The sequence below is a fragment of the Armigeres subalbatus genome, unplaced genomic scaffold (genome assembly GCF_024139115.2).
Source record: "Armigeres subalbatus isolate Guangzhou_Male unplaced genomic scaffold, GZ_Asu_2 Contig937, whole genome shotgun sequence".
Classification (NCBI taxonomy): domain Eukaryota; kingdom Metazoa; phylum Arthropoda; class Insecta; order Diptera; family Culicidae; genus Armigeres; species Armigeres subalbatus.
In genome coordinates this window covers 1,182,675-1,204,121 of record NW_026943741.1, presented here as the reverse complement: position 1 = coordinate 1,204,121, position 21,447 = coordinate 1,182,675, and the positions used below count along the sequence as shown (strand labels likewise).

General features: G+C 42.3%; 1 protein-coding gene across 4 annotated transcripts in view; it reads left to right on the top strand.

Annotated features, from left to right (window-relative positions):
* Window positions 1-21,447, top strand: part of LOC134204840 (prion-like-(Q/N-rich) domain-bearing protein 25) — a 106,650-nt gene that overhangs the window by 84,257 nt on the left and 946 nt on the right. For all 4 annotated transcript variants that reach the window (XM_062679641.1, XM_062679639.1, XM_062679638.1 and 1 more), the window contains exons 2-6: window positions 6,678-6,973; window positions 7,176-7,293; window positions 7,357-7,722; window positions 7,788-8,024; window positions 8,085-8,633. In XM_062679641.1, the coding sequence (XP_062535625.1) occupies window positions 6,863-6,973; window positions 7,176-7,293; window positions 7,357-7,722; window positions 7,788-8,024; window positions 8,085-8,633 (1,381 nt within the window). In that variant the 5' untranslated portion in view covers window positions 6,678-6,862. The remainder of the gene's footprint in view (window positions 1-6,677; window positions 6,974-7,175; window positions 7,294-7,356; window positions 7,723-7,787; window positions 8,025-8,084; window positions 8,634-21,447) is intronic.

The following is a 21,447-nucleotide window of genomic DNA, read 5'->3' as shown; positions in this document are numbered from 1 at the left end:
CTTATCTGGATGGCTGCCAATGAATGGGTCTCATAACTCTCACTTCATACTTATTCAACTTATTTGATTTTTTTTGATGAATGTGCACTTTCCTGTGTTCTGCAGGATGTGGGCTAGACACAAAGGAAGATCACTGTATTCCATTTTTGTGACAAGTTGTTTTCTTGTTTGTCTGTGGGCACCCTTTTGTCTTTGATTCATAACTTTGGCCCTAGTTGATCTTTTGCCGACATTTGTATACCAATCCAAAGCTAGACTAATAATCTTACTACTAGCAAAAAAAATAGTTTGATTGCATCGGTTTGAAAAAAAAATATGGACAATTTTGCAAATTTTACATTTTTGGGTATTTCAATTTTGTGGTTCGGTTGTGGGCACCCTTGAAAAAATAACCACCCAGCTAAAAATAAAGAAACATGAATAGAAACCAGGATTCCCGGTTGAATGCAACTTGTTTCAAGCAAACCAGTCAACGATTTGTTCCAAAAAGTGTGGATATAATAACTAGACATTCCCAAAGAAATTAAACTCATTATTTCAATCAATTACCTTGGTCTAAATAATTTTAAAAACTGTATAGAAACGTCATTTGAAATAAGTTAGGGGACAACTAAAACGATATTGAATGATTTGTCAACAAAATAAGGGTGCCCATAACCGAACCAATAAAGGTGCCCATAACCAAATTTCGCAGCCTTTTAAGAAAACAAAGAAAAAAAAATTGCGCAAAAATGTTAATGGCAATCGTCATTGAGCCTGAAAATAGATTAAATTTACTGTACAAATAAATATGCATTGGAAATCACTTTTTGAATTAATTTAATTGGCTTGGCTGTGGGTATACAATAGTAAAGCACATGTGGAGATTGGACAAATCAAGCATCCGAAAGATATTCAATTTGTAAAAAAGAGCTAACCGCGGTGGAGGTTGGTACTCGGATTCTGATGGCTTTTCCGCAAACGTGACCTTTAAGTGGTCTTGTTGTGTAGGGGTTATCACGCCTATCTAGAGAGTAGGAGGTTGAGGGTACGAGTCCCTCCAAGACACGTGGATTCTTTTTCGCAAATTTCATATCAATTTGTCCATTTCGAAACATATGCTGTGCATATGCACAGCCAAGATATTTAACAAAAAAGTGGTTTTCGTACGGCCGAGTTGCCGAATAATATGCAATTAATTGTAATTTAATTCAATTTATGACACTTTGAAAAAGGCAAATCGAATGACAACGGCCAACGATGCATAAACTTCGTAGCCTCCCGCGGAGGCTGAAGCACCTTCTTTCCCCGCAAAAATATCCACAAAGCCACATGGTGATCTCCATGTGGCTTTGTGGAAACCAAGAAACCGAAAACCAAATAGACTTTCTAATCGACGGTAAATTCTTCTCCGACATCACGAAAGTCTGCACTTACCACAGTGCGAATATTGAATCCGACCAGTACCTCGTTGCAGTATGCCTGCGCTCAAAACTCTCGACGGTGTACAACACGCGTCGAAGTCGGACGCCGCGGCTTAACATTGGGCGGCTACAAGACGGTAGACTAGCCCAAGAATACGCGCAGCAGCTGGAAGTGGCACTCTCAAAGGGAGAGCAACTAGGTGCAGCGTCTTTTGAAGATGGCTGGAGAGATATTCGATCCGCCATTGGTGGCACCGCAACCGCTGCACTTGGCACGGTGCCCCCGGATCAGAGAAACGACTGGTATGACGGCGAATGTGAGCAGTTAGTGGAAGAGAAGAATGCAGCATGGGCGAGATTGCTGCAACACCGCACGAGGGCGAACGAGGTACGATATAAACGGGCGCGGAACAGACAAAACTCGATTTTCCGGAGGAAAAAGCGCCAGCAGGAAGATCGAGACCGTGAAGAGACGGAGCAACTGTACCGCGCTAATAACACACGAAAGTTCTATGAGAAGTTAAACCGTTCACGTAAGGGCCACGTGCCACAGCCTGATATGTGTAAGGACATAAACGGGAACCTTCTTACGAACGTTAATCTGTAGATTAAAAACACTTTAATAAAGATTAAAAAATTCTTACGAACGAGCGTGAGGTGATCCAAAGGTGGCGGCAGCACTACGAAGAACACCTGAATGGTATTGTGGCAGACGAACATGGCGGTATGGTGATGGACCTGGGAGAACGCACGCAGGGCATAATTTTACCGGCTCCGGATCTCCAGGAAATCCAAGAGGAGATTGGCCGGTTGAAGAACAACAAAGCCCCTGGGGTTGACCAACTACCAGGGAGCTATTTAAACACGGTGGTGAGGCACTAGCTAGAGTGCTGCACTGCGTCATCACCAAGATTTGGGAGGAGGAAGTTTTGCCGCAGAAGTGGATGGAAGGTGTCGTGTTTCCCATCCATAAAAAGAGCGATATGCTGGATTGTAGCAACTACCGCGCAATCACATTGCTGAACGCCGCCTACAAGGTACTCTCCTAAATTTTATGCCGTCGACTAGCACCAATTGCAAGGGAGTTCGTGGGGCAGTACCAGGCGGGTTTTATGGGCGAACGCTCCACCACGGACCAGGTGTTCGCCATTCGCCAAGTACTGCAGAAATGCCGCGAATACAACGTGCTCACACATCATCTATTCATCGACTTCAAAGCCACATATGATACAATCAATTGGGGCCAGCTATGGCAGCTAATATGCACGAACACGGTTTTCTGAATAAACTGACACGGTTGATCAAAGCGACGATGGATCGGGTGATGTGCATAGTTCGAGTTTCGAGTTTGATCGATCTAACGTTTATTTCCTTACGAAAACCGTTTTTAAATATATTTTTATGTATTGATTTTTGAGGGATATTTTGTATGGACCACATTTAGAACTTCTAAAGACACGTCTTTTGTTGAAGACCCATGGACCTATCTCGTTTATTTATCAAGTTATAGCCGTTTTTCGATTAAAAACATATTTTTTTCAAAATGAAATAAAACGCTTTAAACAAAAAACGCTCTCTCAGTTTTCCCACCATAAACGCAGAAAAGTGTGAGCTTTCGAATAGAACCAATAGATTGGAAATCGGTTTGCTCCATTTTGAAATATACGCATATGAAAAAAACATGTTTTTCATACAAAAACTCGAATAACTTTTTTGTTATAAGAGATAGATCCATGGTTCTTTAACAAAAATGTGCGTCTTCAAAAGTCCTAAAAGTGCTCGGAACAAAGTTTATGCGAGAAATGAATGTATAAAAAGTTATGTGAAGAATACCGATTTTAGGGACCGCCCTAACGTATTTATTGAAAAAGCTCATAACTTGTGAACCATAAGTGATAGAAAAATGGTTTCTTCGGCAAAGTTGCTCAAAATTAATTGCTCTACAACTTTGTGGAACATTGCACAAGTCTTTACCGAAAAATTAAAAAGTTGATATTATGAACTTCTGAAATATAGGTACCACCCTAATTTCACTACATGGAAAAAATTGTCAAAAAATATGAAATTTTTTCCCAAGGACACTATATATCTAAAACTAATAGTTTTGGTGCAAACATTTTTGTCTTGCTAGATTCGACTCTGGGACCATTGTGGAGTGGTACAATTTTCAATAAGTCCGTCCAGCTATTTGGCTTCGCTGATGACATAGATATTATGGCACGTAGCTTTGAGAAGATGAAGGAAGCCTACATCAGACTGATGAGGGAAGCCAAGCGGATCGGACTAGTCATCAACACGTCGAAGACGAAGTACATGATATGAAGAGGTTCAATAGAAGACAATGTGGAGCCATCCACCGCGAGTTTGCATCGGTGGTGACGAAATCGAGGTGGTAGAAGAGTTTATGTACTTGGGCTCACTGGCGACTGCCGAAAATGATATCAGCAGAGAAATTCGGAGACGCATAGTGGCCGGAAATTGTACGTACTTTGGACTCCGCAAGACGGTCTGATCGAATAGAGTTTGCCGCCGTACCAAACTGACTATCTACAAAAAGCTCATTAGACAGGTAGTCCTCTACGGACACGAGACCTGGACGATGATCGTGGAGGACCAACGCGCACTGGGAGTTTTCGAAAGGAAAGTACTGTTTAACTTCTATGGTGGGGTGCAGATGGCGGACGGTACGTGGAGGAGGCAAATGAACCACGAGTTGCATGAGCTGCTGAGAGAACCATCCATCGTTCACACCGCGAAATCGGACAACTGCGGTAGGCCGGGCATGTAGCCAGAATGTTGGACAGTAACCCGGTGAAAATGGTTCTCGACAACGATCCGACGGACACAAGAAGGCACCTTGCAGCGCACCTTGCGCAGCGGGCAAGGTGGATCGATCAGGTGGCAGATGACTTGCGGATCCTCCGTAGACTGCGTGGTTGGCGGACGTGTAGGTGGGTCCGAGCCGAATGGAGAAGACTCTTATATACCACACAGGACACTTCGGCCTTAGTCTGAATACATAATAATAATATGACCAACAAATAATAATAACTAGTCGACCCGGCAGACGTTGTCCTGCATAGTAGGCGAAAATGCGCATTGTGAACTGCCCATGCAAAATCTCCATACGAATCTAAATTTTAGTTTTTCACGATTTACTCAACCTTACTCGTTATTTTAACATAAAAAAATCTCATATAAACCCGTCGGAAACGATAACGAACATATCTGCTGAAGAAATGGAGAAAATCCATCCAGCCGTTTCCACGTTATGCGGATACGAACACAGACCATTTCATTTTTATATATAAGATATGATCCCCATGAAATCAACCCTGCGTAAATAAATTTACTAAAAGTCAATAATTTAGATGGCAGACTGATATCTCATACCTAGAATTGTCGCGCCTAAATAATAAAAAAAAAAATACAACGCATGGAAAGCAGCAAATTTAGTTGGATTCGCTACCACCTACAATCGTCACATACACCAGGAGGATGCTTCTATTGGTGATCTGAATTACCAATGTATATTTGTGATACAATTCTTTACATAATTTTTAGAATTTCAAAATGTTATTTATTTGAAACTAGTCGACCCGGCAGACGTTGTCCTGCATAGTAGGCGAGAATGTGCGTTCCGAACTGCCCATGCAAATTTCGCATAGGAATCACAATTTTTGTTTTTCACGATTTGCGCAACTTTACTCGTAATTTTCGCATTAGAAAATATCATATAAACCCGTCGGAAACTATAACGAATGTTTCTGCTGAAGAAATGAAAAAATCCATCCAGCCGTTTTCGAGTTATGCGGATACGAACACAGACCATTTCATTTTTATATATAAGATTAATGCAAAGCACGATGTTAGACTTGTTAATGATAATAAAGTTTTTTCGTGAATTGATCCCGGAGAAGGTACTACTTTTAATGTTTATTGAATTTCTAATCCTTTGTAATAAATAATTTCCAAAAAACTTCCAACCATTGATTTTTAAAATTACTTTTCTTTCGAGATGAGCCAACCTGCAAGTCCCGTTAATAAGTGCATTAAAAAATATTTTTATTTCCATTTGCCATACCTTGCCGTGTGAAATTTTTGTGATTCTACTTTTCCTCTGATGACAGGGTTATTTCGGTTCTCCTAGATTATAGCGGGAATGTGTTCATGGGTGAGTGCTGATTAAATCTGGGATGACTCGATTTTTCCCATACTTGGCAGGAAGTATTGATTGGATAATCATTAAAATGGCTAAATGGAGAAGTATACTATATTATTGCATTCCACTTGATTTGACTAATTTCCCGTAGAAATAAATCATAAGTCACACACGTGAAAAATTGAAACCATTTTCTGCACAAATTTAAAGGAAATTTTGAAGATTTTCTCGTTGTAATCTGAACTGGTTGGCTCGTTTAGTAGAAGCATAAGTATTAGAACGCTAGTGGTGCTTTAGTCATCAAAAATATTTTTCCAAAATATGTTTCTACAACCTTAATTAGGCCGTATGATACGTTTTGCGCGTTTTGCATAAGGCCTAATTATTTTGAGTAATAGGAAATCATTGTGATATGTAGCTAATTTCGTACTTTCGAATGATTAGATTTTTCAGTTTATGTTGCGATAAACATTGAAAAAGCTTTAGGAGGGCTATATGTTGGACTATCCTCCCTTAGTTACCAATATAAATTTGATGTGCTTTTTGCAATATGCATGTCATCCGTATTATCAGTGGTACTCAATTCTGCTGTGCAAGCAAGGCTACTTCATTACCGCCAAAGGTTCCGTAGTTTTGCGCATATGGTACATATTAAAAACAATTACGACAAATAATTACAACAATATTGAGCCGAAAATTAATTATCTCAAAATATTTGGTCAGAAATTCTATAATCTGTAAACGTGATACCAAGTGCTAAAGATTTCAAAATCAACTTAATACCATCAAGAAGCCTGCAGTATAATGTTTTAAAAGAAACTAGTGGAATACGATGCAAGTTATATGCATTGATGCAGCGGTTTCTACACACTCAGAATGTGTCGTGTCTAGAGAACATAAAATTTCTCAAGCATCAACCAACAGCAATCGACTAAACCCCAGAAGGATAAAAGACAGTGATTTATAACTCCCGTTTTTCTCTTCCCACGAAAGCCTACGTTGGTATCGTTATGTATCGATGATCGATTCTGATTTTCATGCTGGTTTTAGTTATGTTTGTTGCCAGTAGCACTGACGAATACATTTCTCCCGTTGTTTCTATTTCTCCGTAGAATCTCGCTCCGTTGTGTGGCCATGCACCACTACAGCAGACTGCGCTGATGTCCCGAACGCGACCTGTTCGATCTACGGTTTCTGCCAGTGTCCAGCCGGGCATGTTTTCTCCACCGACGTCCGGCGCTGCCTCTCCGAGAGCTTGTATGGGGTGAGCTGCGAGGAAGCGGTCCAGTGCTCTCATATGCTTACCGGTGCCAAGTGCGAGAACCAAGTATGCACCTGTGATACCGGGTTTACCTACGTGCGGGGACGATGCCGTCAGCTAGCGAATCTCGACCAACCGTGTAATGAGGTGAGAAAAAATTGGATGTTAGAATCATAGGATTGATTTACAAGGAATAAAAAATACTTTACGAATCAATATCTGGGTTATTGATTACCATGGATTTGAAAAATGGAAAACATACCTTTTCACACTAAGATTTGTATTAATGTAATATTCTATTTGGTGAACATTACAAAACGTTAATATTATTTAATATCTTTTCTCGCAGGATGTTGACTGTTTCTTCAGCTATAATCGTGAAGCCGTGGTTTGCGACGATGGTAAGTGCCAATGTGCACCGGGTTTTTATCTTCGAAGCACAAATGTCTGCCGGCGTGAAGTAACTCGTGAGTTATTTAGAAAAAGAAAGGTTACCCAATATCCATGACTGATTTCCACTTTTTCTACAGTTGGCCAAAACTGCCTCGTAAACACGGACTGTGTCGGCGACAATCTCGAGTGTAATAATGACGTCTGTGTCGAGAAAGCAGCACAAACAAAAACCTTTAGGGATATCGGAGTGCAGGCTAAGCCCACTTGCGACGAAAAGAAAGCGCAAGTGGAATCGAGGGCGACCCGCGATCAGCAGCAGCAGACCAGTGTTAAGAGCAGTAGCAGCAGCTGTGGAACTACTGCCGGTGTTGAGGAATCGAACGACGTGCAGGAGATAGTGCCGGAGAACCCACCAAAAAGTACCTCCAGCGGAGCGACAGCTAAGAGAGTAAGACTTCAAACAAGCGCCGATGACACACTGAAAGATGATAGTTCTCACGAGTGTATGTAGCCGTCAATATTGGAGTTTAGGATTTGGGCAAAAATACATGTTTTCGATTGATTTCAGACGGTGATACCTGCACTGTGGAAGAACAAGAATGCAATGGGCTGCCCTACTCTGTGTGTCGGATGGGACAGTGTCTTTGCCGAGATGGTTTCTACGAAGTCGGAAAAGTATGCAAAGCTGAATTAGGTGAATTCGTGGATAAAGCAGAAGACTGTGGCGGTGGAAATTTCGTAAATGGTAGATGTGTTTGTGACAACCATTGGTTTTACAATTACCATATGCGATCATGTATAAAAGGTAGGACCAGTTCAGTTGCTATTTTAAAATGCATTGATTAAAAAATCATTGATTTCTCAGGTGTACTTGGAATTAATACCTCTTGTACGGCAAATAGCCAGTGTTCTCCATATGGTGCTGCATACTGCCCTGATTCCAGCCCAAGGCGATGCAGCTGTCTTCCGTATGCCGAGTACGATAGCAACCAGCAGATGTGCGTGGCTAAGATCGGTTACGAGCAGTACTGCGAAGATGACGAAGGCTGTACGATGAGAAACACACGCTGCAGTGAGGTGAACACGTGCGTTTGCCGGCCGAACTTTTTCTACGTGAACGAGCTTTGCCAGGCGGCTCAAGGGGGAACGTGCGAAACCGTGGAGGACTGTGGATTCGAAGAGGCAAGTTGCGAAAAGGAAGACGACGAGAAACCAAAAGCATGCGACTGCATCAAGGGTTACACATATCAAGACAATACGTGCCTAAAGGAAGCAGAAGCCTATGGGGACGAGTGCACTGTAAATGACCAGTGCCAACCATTGCTGGGAGACCAGGCCAAGTGTATAGACGAGAAATGCCAGTGTGACGGAAGTGACACGCACTACAAAGGTGGAAAGTGCCATTCGAAAGTTGGTGAGTATTGATTAAGGCATACTCTTCTATCTTAAGAGCCAGTTCGCGAGAAACGCGACCCCCTTTCCAAGGGAGGTTGCAACGATGTTCTCCGATTTGGATGAAATTTTCAGTGTTTGTTCATATATGTAAGAGAAGACATTTTGCAAATTTTCAGATTTTTTCATTGAGGGTAAGTGGGGTACAACGACCCTTCAAAAACTATTTTTCAAAAATCGCCAAAAACAAAAAATGCAATAACTTTGGCAATGAGTGACCGATTTTGTTTAAATTTTGCACTTTTTTTCTACTCAATTAGTACTTTGTACCAAGTGGTTAATAGGGTTATAAAGTTGTTTACTTTAGGAGAAAATTGACTTTTTCGATAAAAAATGGTCGTTTTTCCAAAGGGAATATTTTTCACCAACAGATCTAGGATAAAAAACTAAACCCGTAAGGCAATTAAGGAACTAAAGAGCTTTCATCTCATATATAATGTAGAAGCGCCAACTCAACTGTTTATTCAAAAGAAAGTTCGCACAAATTTCGACCCTACTTATGTTGATGTTTTCCGATCTGGTGAAAACTGTCCAAACTTTTTTGTCTCAGTTGAATTTAAAAATCAGAATTTTCTATTAGGGGAGTGTAGGGTAAAATAGTCCTTTAAAAATAAATGTCAAAAAATACATCATTTTTTATGTGAGTTCTAGCAGAAAATACATAAGTTTTAAAAAACTGTTTCTTCTTCCTTTCAATTCATCTATATTTTTCGTCTCAATAGATACGTATATCCTTCGCTGATCTATATTAGATAGCAAACTATTTGCAGAACAATTTTCAACAGAAGTAAAATAGGACCAAAATAAGTGCCTTAAACATTAGCACGTCTTTCGCAAACTGAAACAAAAATGAACGATTTCGGCGAACGTGCTTGTTGATATTTTTTTTGAATCAGCTACAATTAATGTGGGTACCGGTAGTGATGTTGCTTTTACATCTATGCGAACAAAAAACCAATTATTCTTAACGACAAATGAGCAATTTCGGTAAATTGGGTAAAATAGCTTTGTAAAAATAAAATGTCAAAAATTCATAAATTTTTATATGTGAGCTCAAGCAGAATATACATCAAACTTATTGAAACTTATTTCAGTGCGCCGACTTAAGAATAATCAATCAAATTATGAATTTCTGCACATTGCACTGTTTGTTTGCAAGCCAGTTTGTGCGAATCGCAACTCCATTTTATCGATGTTTCAGCATCTGGCTGAAACTCACAAGGTTTATAGTTTGCTTCGAAATTCTTCCAAGCTTAGTATTTTTATGGTTTTCTATCTGTCAACAATTAAATCCTTCACAATCTCTCAATCTAAAAAAATAACGTGAACTAGTCAACTAGTCATGTCATTTCTATAATATTCCGGCGGAGGTATTGTAAACTTTGCGCCGTCTTAAACTCCCGTTCAAAAATATTGTTCCACCAAAATATATTTCCACCAGTTCCTCCATGGTGACGTCTTAATTGCAAGAACGATGCGTGGTTCAAGAACGACGTAAAGCAAAATCCAATGCTTTAGCTAGTTTCCATCCATTCGGAAGTGAGAACATTTGTTTTGGTACTTTGTTTGTTACATTGGTACTTCAACACGGTAGTCTATTCCTCAGTGAAAAAAGCAATAGATAGATTTCTCAAACAGTATTGCAAGCTGTTACTACCCAAGTACTACTTCTTAGCAAACCACACCTTATGGTTTGTTGGAAATATGTTCATATAAGGTTAGCAAAGATTTCAAGAGAAAAAGGCTGATATTTAAGGCACCCTTTTTACAATCAACTACACAGTTTTGTTGAGGTACTCAAGCACTTTCAGGTGGTGTAAATTAAGCCGAGAATAAAACAGTTTTGCTTGGTAATCTTTAAATTAATTGATTAAGCGATCTACAATTTACATACTTTATCTATGAGTGTAGAAACGTGTATCCTAAAATTTGAAGTATTTTCATGAGGGGTGTGTTTTCAAATCGTCAGACAATTGATACACTATCCTATTCAATAGTATACACATTACATTGTTACGCTCTCCTTGTAAAAAATCAGCTCGTTGTAGAAAAAAAAGGTTTCTCCCGTATTGTGCAAAATGAATGCAACTTTGTTGAACTTTGGAGTGTTTTTTACACAGTTGTGTAAACATAGAATCGAGGGTATTCCATTACCTATGAGATAAAATTGTCCAACTCTTGAAAATATATACACCCGATTAGAATTGGTATAGTCCATTCAGTCAAACATTTGGTTTAGATTGTATCTCTGTAATATTAGCTAGCAATTTTAAGGTTAGTAATTCAAAGTGTATGAATGGTACACGGTTTGACGTTTTTGGACAATAAACTTGCAGAATTTGGTTTAAATTGATAATGATGGAGGATGAAAGAGAGTTATGAATACCACACAATCGTTACAAGCTACAAAAACAAGCCTATGGTAACCTGATGCAAGTAGGTACAAAAGAAAAATATAATCTGAGAAGCAGCTCCACCAACAAGCTTATGTTTAAACGTTACGAAATTGCTCATTTGCCGTTAAGAATAATTGTTTTTTGTTCGCATAGCTGTAAAAGCAACATCAAAACCGGTACCCACAGTAATTGTAGCTGATTCAAAAAAAATATCAACAAGCACTTTCGTTGAATCCGTTCATTTTTGTTTCAGTTTCGCAAATAACGTGCTAATGTTTAAGGAACTTATTTTGGTCCTATTTTACTTCTGTTGTAAATTGTTCTGCAAATAGTTTGCTATCTAATATAGATCAGCGAAGGATATACGTATCTATTGAGACGAAAAATATAGATGAATTGAAAGGAAGAAGAAACAGTTTTTTAAAACTTATGTATTTTCTGCTAGAACTCACATAAAAAAATGATGTATGTTTTGACATTTATTTTTAAAGGACTATTTTACCCTACACTCCCCTAATGAAAAATTCTAATTTTTAATTTCAACTTAGACAAAAAAGTTTGGACAGTTTCTCCCAGATCGGAAAACATCAACATAAGTAGGGTAAAAATTTGTGCGAACTTTCTTTTGAATAAACAGTGTTGCAGAAAATTGCGATTTTTTTAGAAATTCTTGAGTTGGCGCTTCTACATTATGTAGGAGATGAAAGCTCTTTAGTTCCTTAATTGCCTTACGGGTTTAGTTTTTATCCTAGATCTGTTGGTGAAAAATATTCCCTTTGGAAAAACGACCATTTTTTATCGAAAAAGTCAATTTTCTCCTAAAGTAAACAACTTTATAACCCTATTAACCACTTGGCACAAAGTACTAATTGCGTAGGAAAAAAGTGCAAAATTTAAACAAAATCGGTCACTCATTGCCAAAGTTATTGCATCTTTTTGTTTTTGGCGATTTTTGAACAATAATTTTTGAAGGGCCGTTTTACCCCACTTCCCCTCAATGAAAAAATCTGAAAATTTGCAAAATGCCTTCTCTTACATATATGAACAAACTCTGAAAATTTCATCCAAATCGGAGAACATCGATACAAGAGGGGGTCGCGCTTCTCGCGAACTGGCTCTTAAATTAAACGGGCACCAATTTTTTTATATTTACTTTAAGGGATTTATTATTTTTAAAGGAATTTCAATTGGAATTATTGTAATATTATTCGGGGATTTTCCGAATTCCGGGATTTTCCAGGATATGGGACATTTTTTAATCCGAATCCCGGGACGAGAAAAGATGTCGGAAAACACTCTATACGACACCTTCCAGGAACAAGTTTTGAGAGAGAGTTTGTAGAGGACGAACGTAAAACAAAAAAGTGTTCTTCGATCACTAAGGAAGTCCAACAAGTCTGTCTGGCAACTGCTCACATTCTCTATCATGCCTTCTTCTAGGCAAACGCCTCCTTTTGGTGAAAGGGTCACATCTACCATTGCCCTAATCCGAGCAAGCGCATATATTTAAAGAAGAGATCAAACCACCATTGATTTATTTTGGGCAAGTGTCTACTTTTACACATTTTTCATTGTCGTAATTTGGCAAACGCTTTCTTCTAAAGAAGAGACCACATCCTTCTTCTTCTTCTCCATATTGGCATTATAGCCCCCCCCCCCCTGGGACATTGCCGCCTCGCGGTGTTCATTTAGCACTTCCACAGTTATTAACTGCGAGGTTTCTAAGCTAAGGTACCATTTTTGCATTCGTAATGATGAAGCTAACACGATGATACTTTTATGCCCAGGGAAATCGAGAGAATTTCCAGTCCGCAAATTGCCTAGACCGGCATCGGAAATCACATTCGGCCACCCTCAGCATGGTCCTGCTTTGAAGCCGCGCGTTTTGCCGTCATCCATTATTGTCTTAATCTAGACTACGCCTACTTTATAAGAAGGGATCGTATCCACCATTGACTTGTTCCGGGTAAACGCCTACTTTAAAAAAGGGGATAACATCCATTATTGCATTAATCAGGGCAAACGCCTACTTTATAAGCCGGGATCACATCCACTATTGCTTTGACACGGGTAATCTCCTTCTTTCGAAGAAGGGTTCATATCCACGCCATTTGGCATAATGTCATTTGGCCATTTAGCATATCGCTAATTTGGCTTGTCGGACATTTGACATAATTTTGAGCTGCAACAAAAGAGTAGGTTATTCGGTATAACAAACTTTTACTATAATTTGGAACAGTAAAAAAGAAGAGTTATTTAATGTATTTTTTCACATAGATAAAGTAGATCCAGGATATATTCTGATGAACCTAGACTGATGGTATATATTTTGGAAGGACGAACGAACAAAACGGCAGAATTACTTCCGAGGATGTGATCACATTTATCATTGACTTATTTTAAGCAAACACCTGGTTTCAAAAAAATAATCACTATTCCCGTAGCTTGATGTCGAGCAAATAACAACTTTTAGTGGAGGGATCAAGTCTAACATTGCTCCAATCTGGGAAATCACCTAATTTTAAAGAAGGGGTCACATTCTTTCATAGCAAGCAACTGTTGAAAAACCATTTTTTGTACCATTTTTTTATTAACGGCAATCGAAAAAGGAATCACAATAACCGTGGCCTGATGCCGAACAAACACTGACTTTTGAAGAAGAGATCCAACCCACCATTGTTTCATTCGTGGCAAACGCATCTACGCAAACGCCTACTTTTAAAGAAGAGATCACATCCATGATTACCGTAATTCGGGAAAACTCCAACTTTTAAAGAAAGGGTCAGATTCACCATTGATTCCGGAAAATCGCCAATTTTTAAAGAAGAGATCAAATGCACCATTGCCTTAATCCGGGCAAACACAAGCTTTTACAAACGTATATTTTTAAAGGATGGAGGCTTCCATAATTTGCTTATCCTAGGCTTACTTATACTCAGGGCCGGATTAAGCCGGCAGGGGGCCCTGGGGCCGACGGTATGTGGGGGCCCAAAAATGTACAAAAAAGGTTGGTTTTGGTACATAAGATTTGTGGGGGCCCGGGGCTACGGCACCCCCGCGCCCCCCATAAATACGGCCATGCTTATACTTCTTGTTGTACTTGCTTGTTGTAGGTACTTGTTGTACTTCTTGCTTGTACCCCAAGTAGCACACGTAACATCTTCCTAAAAGCACCTTGTTTCTATTCAGTTTCATTGAAGGCATTGGAAAAACATCAAAGCACGGAAAAGTTGCATCAAGATGTCAAAAACGTTCGAATTGTGATCAATGTTTCATTAAAATTGCAATGCAGTACGTGTTTGACATTTGGAAACAAACAACCAAAGAAAAATGCGCTTCATGTTGCAAACACGAAACAAAATCATTAAGTTGCATATTGTTTACCATGTAACTTCAATGCGTCTTTCAAAATTTAATTGTTTGTTCAAATTGAGTTGTGTCAAATTTAATTGTTTGCAGATAAGTTGAGTGTGTCTTCATGTTTAATTTAGCATCGTTCAACGTTTTGACAACTCACATTTTTTTCCTGTGATGGTGCAATCAAGTAACAGGAAACCCGAGTACAAAACTTCATGATCGTATGGTTTTTATGGTGAGTCAACATGTAGTCCCTTCGAAGTGTGCTGTGGTAGAGTGAAGGACTACCAATCACAAGATCCATAAATCGAATCCAGTTTTATATTTTTATTTTTTTCCGCTGTAGTATTTTGCAACATTATTGCAATTTTACTGCAATCGAAGGATGTTTCCGTAAGCTCCACCTCTTGCGCTTTTTAGATTGCAAGAGAGTTATATTTAATGGCACATATGCAAAGATTGTTTCTTTCCGAATAGTTGCAAAACAGTGAATTGTTCAGTAGTGAAACAAGTTGTGCTGCTTGGGACATAATATGCATGGCGATCAGTAACTCAAAGGCTATTGAATCCTTCCCTCCACAACCAACGTAATGGATGAAAGTCTGTGGGAGAAAAGATTAAAAGGACAGAACGATGAATGAATAAATATTTGAAAATCTTCTATGCTATCTACCTGATTGAAACAAAATGTTGAATGATAAGAATATGGATATGAATATACCTCTGAACTAAAATTTGAAATCTACACGTTCGCAAGCCTCCATTTAAAAGACATGGAGACCTTTTTCAGAAAGCTCTGTTGCTTCGAAAACCTTCTATTAAACAGCTCGGAAACTCCTTTCAAGAGGATCAGAGGACTTCTTCAAAAATTTTCGAAAACCTACTTTCAAAGGTTCTGAGGCCTCAAAAGCCTATTCTTTGAAGAGGTTGGGAAACCTTTTTTTAAACCTACTTTCAAGAGGCCCGGAAGCCTCCTTTCAAGAGGCCCGGAAGCCTCCTTTCAAGATGTTCAGAAGCCTTCTTTCAGGAGACCCAGGAGCCTTTTTTCAAGAGGCATCCCTCGTTTGTCGGGTGAAGATCACTGCGTCCAGATTTTAGGACTATTGTGATATACCCTTTTACTGTGAAATACGCAAGTTATCTCAGTAACATGTTTGTCACTGAGATACCTTGGTATCGACTGAACTCAAGACCATCTATTATTGATGAATAGAGATCCTGAGTTACAGTATGTGACTCCCCATTCTGGCGAGACTAGCTTTATGAAGCCAACCACGTCCTTGGGGATAAGATCCATATGTCAGCAGGCCCTAAAAGGGCTTGCTGAGAACTTTGAACCTACGTTGGGTGAGTGCACTGCAATAGCAGAGGATGTGTTCTGATGTTTCTCTCTCCTCGTCACAGAAGCGGCAATTTGAGGTTTGGATTGCTCCGATCTTTTGTAGATGGTATCTGCAGGGCAGTGTCCAGTTATGAGACCGGTGTAGATGTTGAGATCCCTTTGTTGAGACCTAATAGTTGTTGGGTTTTCTTGGGGTTAATCGTTACGAGCCTTTTGGATTGGCTCGTATGGGGAAGTGCATTCCAGTTTGATGTGATTTGACTGACCATATATTTGTTCAGTTCCATTTTTACAGAGCAGTCTGAGATCCCGCAGAAGGGCTCAGGGCCAATGAACCTTTCATTAGATCCATTCCTGGCTAGCTCATCAGCAATCTCGTTTCCCTCTAGACCCGTATGTCCTGGGATCCAATATAGGTAGACTCGATTGCGTATGGATAAGTTTTTCAAAGCCAGAATGCATTCCCACACTAGCTTTGAGTTACAAGTGTAGTTATTAAGCGACTTAAGTGCCGCTTGGCTGTCAGAGAAAATACATATTTTTGCAAATCTATACTTTCTCCTCAGGCATAATAACACGCATTCTAATATTGCATATATTTCCGCCTGAAATACTGTGGGCCACTGTCCTAAGTGGACAGAAATTTTGTTGTAGGGCCATAGATTCCGGATCCTGTCAGATTATTCATTTTCGAACCATCTGTGAAGAAATTTATAGAGCCTGTTGGAACGCTGGGTCCACCTCCTTCCCACTCCTGGCGGGAAGGAATGAACACATCGTAAGGTAAGTCATAATTGACTACCGTTTCCATCCAGTCACTACAAATTCCTATTGCGGGATTTATTCATTTATTCAAGAGGCATGGAAGCTTCCTTTCAAGAGGCCCGGAAGCCTCCTTTCAAGAGGCCCGGGAGCCCCCTTTCAAGAGGCCCGGAAGCCTCCATTCAAGGACCCAGGAGTCTCCATTCAAGAGGCCCAGGAGTCTCCATTCAAGATACCCGGAAGCCTCCTTTCAAAAGATCAAGAAGCCTCATTTCAAGAGGCCCAGATGCCCTTTTTCAAGAGGCTCAGAAGCCTTCTTTCAAGAGGCCCGGAAGCCTCATTTCAAGAGGCTCACGGGCCTCCATTGAAGAGGCCCAGAAGCCTGCTTTCAAGAGACCCAGAAACCTCCTTTCAAGAGGCCCGAAAGCCTCCTTTCAAGAGGCCCGGAAGCCTCCTTTCAAGAGGCCTGGAAGTCTCCTTTCAAGAGGCCCAGAAGCCTCCATTGAAGATACCCGAAAGCATCCTTTCAACAGGCCCGAAGCCTCCTTTCAAGAGGCCCGAAGCCTCATTCCAAGAGGCCGGAAGCCTCCTTTCAAGAGGCCCGGAAGCCTCCTTTCAAGAGGCCCGGAAGCCTCCTTTCAAGAGGCCCGGAAGCCTCCTTTCAAGAGGCCCGGAAGCCTCCTTTCAAGAGGCCCGAAAGCCTCCTTTCAAGAGGCCCGGAAGCCTCCTTTCAAGAGGCCCGGATGCCTCCTTTCAAGAGGCCCGGAAGCCTCCGTTCAAGAGGCACGAAAACATCCTTTCAAGAGGCCCGGAAGCCTCCTTGCAAGAGGCCCGAAAGCCTCCTTTCAAGAGGCCCGGAAGCCTCCTTTCAAGAGGCCCGGAAGCCTCCTTTCAAGAGGCCCGGAAGCCTCCTTTCAAGAGGCCCGGATGCCTCCTTTCAAGAGGCCCGGAAGCCTCCTTTCAAGAGGCCCGGAAGCTTCCTTTCAAGAGGCCCGGAAGCCTCCTTTCAAGAGGCCCGGAAGCCTCCTTTCAAGAGGCCCGGAAGCCTCCTTTCAAGAGGCCCGGAAGCCTCCTTTCAAGAGGCCCGAAGCCTCCTTTCAAGAGGCCCGGAAGCCTCCTTTTCAAGAGGCCCAAGCCTCCTTTCAAGAGGCCCGGAAGCCTCCTTCCACGAGTCCCGGAAGCCTCCTTTCAAGAGGCCCGGAAGCCTCCTTTCAAGAGGCCCGGAAGCCTCCTTTCAAGAGGCCCGGAAGCCTCCATTCCAGAAGCCCAGACGCCTCCACTCCAGACGCCCCAAAGCCTCCTTTCAAGAGGCCCGGAAGCCTCCTGTCAAGAGGCCCGGAAGCCTCCTTTCAAGAGGCCCGAAGCCTCCTTTCAAGAGGCCCAAGCCTCCTTTCAAGAGGCCCAAGCCTCCTTCAAGAGGCCAGGAAGCCCCCTTTCAAGAGGCCAAGAAGCCTTGTTTCAAGAGGCCAAGATGCCTCCTTTCAAGAGGCCCGGAAGCCTCCTTTCAAGAGGCCCGGAAGCCTCCTTTCAAGAGGCCCGGAAGCTTCCTTTCAAGAGGCCCGGAAGCCTCCTTTCAAGAGGCCCGGAAGCCTCCTTTCAAGAGGCTCAAGCCTCCTTTCAAGAGGCCCGAAGCCTCCTTTCAAGAGGCCCTGAAGCCTCCTTTCAAGAGGCCCAGGCCTCCTTTCAAGAGGCCCGGAAGCCTCCTTCAGAGGCCCGGAAGCCTCCTTTCAAGAGGCCTGGAAGCCTCCTTTCAAGAGGCCCGGAAGCCTCCTTTCAAGAGGCCCGGAAGCCTCTTTCAAGAGGCCCGGAAGCCTCCTTTCAAGAGGCCCGGAAGCCTCCTTTCAAGAGGCCCGGAAGCCTCCTTTCAAGAGGCCCGGAAGCCTCCTTTCAAGAGGCCCGGAAGCCTCCTTTCAAGAGGCCCTGAAGCCTCCTTTCAAGAGTCCCGGAAGCCTCCTTTCAAGAGGCATGGGAGCATCCTTTCAAGAGGCCCAAGCCTCCTTTCAAGAGGCCCGGAAGCCTCCTTTCAAGAGGCCCGGAAGCCTCCTGTCGAGAAGCCTGAAGCCTCCTTTCAAGAGGTCCGGAAGCCTCCTTACAGGAGTCCCGGAAGCCTCCTTTCAAGAGGCCCGGAAGCCTCCTTTCAAGAGGCCCGGAAGCCTCCTTTCAAGAGGGCCGGAAGCCTCCTTTCAAGAGGCCCGGAAGCCTCCTTTCAAGAGGCCCGGAAGCCTCCTTTCAAGAGGCCCGGAAGCCTCCTTTCAAGAGGCCCGGAAGCCTCCTTTCAAGAGGCCCGGAAGCCTCCTTTCAAGAGGCCCGGAAGCCTCCTTTCAAGAGGCCTGGAAGCCTCCTTTCAAGAGGTCCGGAAGCCTCCTTTCAAGAGGCCCGGAAGCCTCCTTTCAAGAGGCCCGGAAGCCTCCTTTCAAGAGGCCCGGAAGCCTCCTTTCAAGAGGCCCGAAGCCTCCTTTCAAGAGGCCCTGAAGCCTCCTTTCAAGAGGCCCGGAAGCCTCCTTCAAGAGGCCCGGAAGCCTCCTTTCAAGAGGCCCGGAAGCCTCCTTTCAAGAGGCCCGAAGCCTCCTTTCAAGAGGCCCGGAAGCCTCCTTTCAAGAGGCCGGAAGCCTCCTTTCAAGAGGCCCGGAAGCCTCCTTTCAAGAGGCCCGGAAGCCTCCTTTCAAGAGGCCCGAAGCCTCCTTTCAAGAGGCCTGAAGCCTCTTTTCAAGAGGCCCAGAAGCCTCCTTTCAAGAGGTCCAGAAGCCTCCTTTCAAGAGGCCCGGAAGCCTCCTTTCAAGAGGCCCGGAAGCCTCCTATCAAGAGGCACTGAAACCTTCTTTCAAGAGGCCCAGAAGCCTCCTTTCATAAGGCCCGGAAACCTCCTTTCAAGAGACCCGGAAGCCTCCTTTCAAGAGGCCCAGAAGCCTCCTTTCAAGGGGCCCGAAGCCTCCTTTCAAGAGGCCCGAAGCCTCCTTTCAAGAGGCCCTGAAGCCTCCTTTCAAGAGGCCCGGAAGCCTCCTTTCAAGAGGCCCAGAAGCCTCCTTTCAAGAGGCCCAGCCTCCTTTCAAGAGGCCCGGAAGCCTCCTTTCAAGAGGCCCGGAAGCCTCCTTTCAAGAGGCCCGGAAGCCTCCTTTTAAGAAGCCCGGAAGCCTCCTTTCAAGAGGTCCGGAAGCCTCCTTTCAAGAGGCCAAGAAGCCTCCATTCAAGAGGCCCAGGAGTCTCCATTCAAGATACCCAGAAGCCTCCTTTCCAGAGATCCAGAAATCTCATTTCAAGAGGTCCAGATGCCCTTTTTCAAGAGGCTCAGAAGCCTTCCTTCAAGAGGCTCGGAAGCCTCCTTTCAAAAGGCCCAGAAGCCTCCATTGAAGAGGCCCAGAAGCCTGCTTTCAAGAGACCCACAAGGCCCGGATGCTTTTTTTTAAGAGGCCCGGAAGCCTCCTTTCAAGAGGCCTGGAAGCCTCCATTCAAGAGGCTCGGAAGCCTCTTTTCAAGAGGCCCGGAAGCCTCCATTCAAGTGGCTCGGAATTCATCTTTCTAGAGGCATGGAAGCCAACGTTTAAGAGGCTCAGAAGCATGCTTTTAAAATGCATAGAAGCCTCGTTTTAGGTGGCTCGAAAGCCGCTTTCCAAGAGGCTCGAAAGTTTCTCTCCGAGAGTATAATGATATAATTAAAATTTAATCCAACTTTATGGAGAGTCATAACAGAACAGCTCCTGAAATTCGTCTCATGGCTCGGATACTCATCCCATCAAAATCAAAGAAATGGAAAACAATTTGATTTGTTTCTTATTTTAGTATTTTTCATTTCAGCAGTGAGCACGCATGTTGACAAAAAGAAGCAACAAAATTGCTCCTGTATTTCTTTGATTCGCGATTAGATGAATATATGTTCAGTGAGATGGAGATCGGGACAGTTATCATATATCCTGTTAATTTTCAGTTCCATTTTTCATATATCTTATAAGTTACACTAATTTTTATCGGCAGGGGTACCCCAATTGATGCAAAAGTGCGAACGGGTACCTCTCAAGAAAAAGGTTGAGAACCGCTGCTCTATGCCATATGATACTCACTTTTCGCGCTGTTCACAATTATGACAAAAGGCCGTTATACTAAAAGACCCTATGTCAAATGCTAGGGGAGACCAGGTTTGGCCATTTCACACGCTTCGCCTTGAAATGTGTAGAGATTTTACAAGTACAGAGAAGTGTATTGATTTACACTCGAGAGCATTTACCCGTGCGTGTGAACAAATCCGTGCGGCTTTAGAAACATGATCGATGGGGTGAGAATGTTGTGTGTTTTGCAGTTGTGTTTTGAATTTTGGGTAGGATTTGAATTGGATTGGATTTGTATTGGACTAAGATTGAATTGAGAATGGGTTTAGATTGGATTTAGGTTGAATTTGGATTGGATTGTAGTTGGACTACATTTTGGTTGGATTTGAGTTAGATGTAGATTGTATTGGACTTCATGGTATTTGCCAAACTCCCGACATTGTTTTCTTCTGTTTCTGAGTGTCTGCCTCTATTCGGCATTCAGATATTCACCTTCGGATAACAAAAGAAGGCCTTTGACTTCATAGAGTTTTTGGTTCTCTAGTCATCCATTCATTACTTAGATCCATTTAAAAATGCTGACATAGATTTGTTGGACAAAATAGAGTTAAAAGCATGAATAAAAATTAGACCCATCATTGATCTGTCTACGACCCCCCTGGGGTTGCAATCCGCAGTTTAGCAACACATGCACTAAAAACGCAATTGATGGGGTTAAAAGCAGAGGATTGTAGGTGACATTTTAATCAAATTTAAGCCGACTTCAGTGAAAATGGGTATCGATCTTTGTGGCAATATGTTAATGTAGTTTGCACTAATTATACCCTTTTAAACTCATTTTTCTAAGTTTTGTCACTTACGCCGCTTTGCGTTGGACGC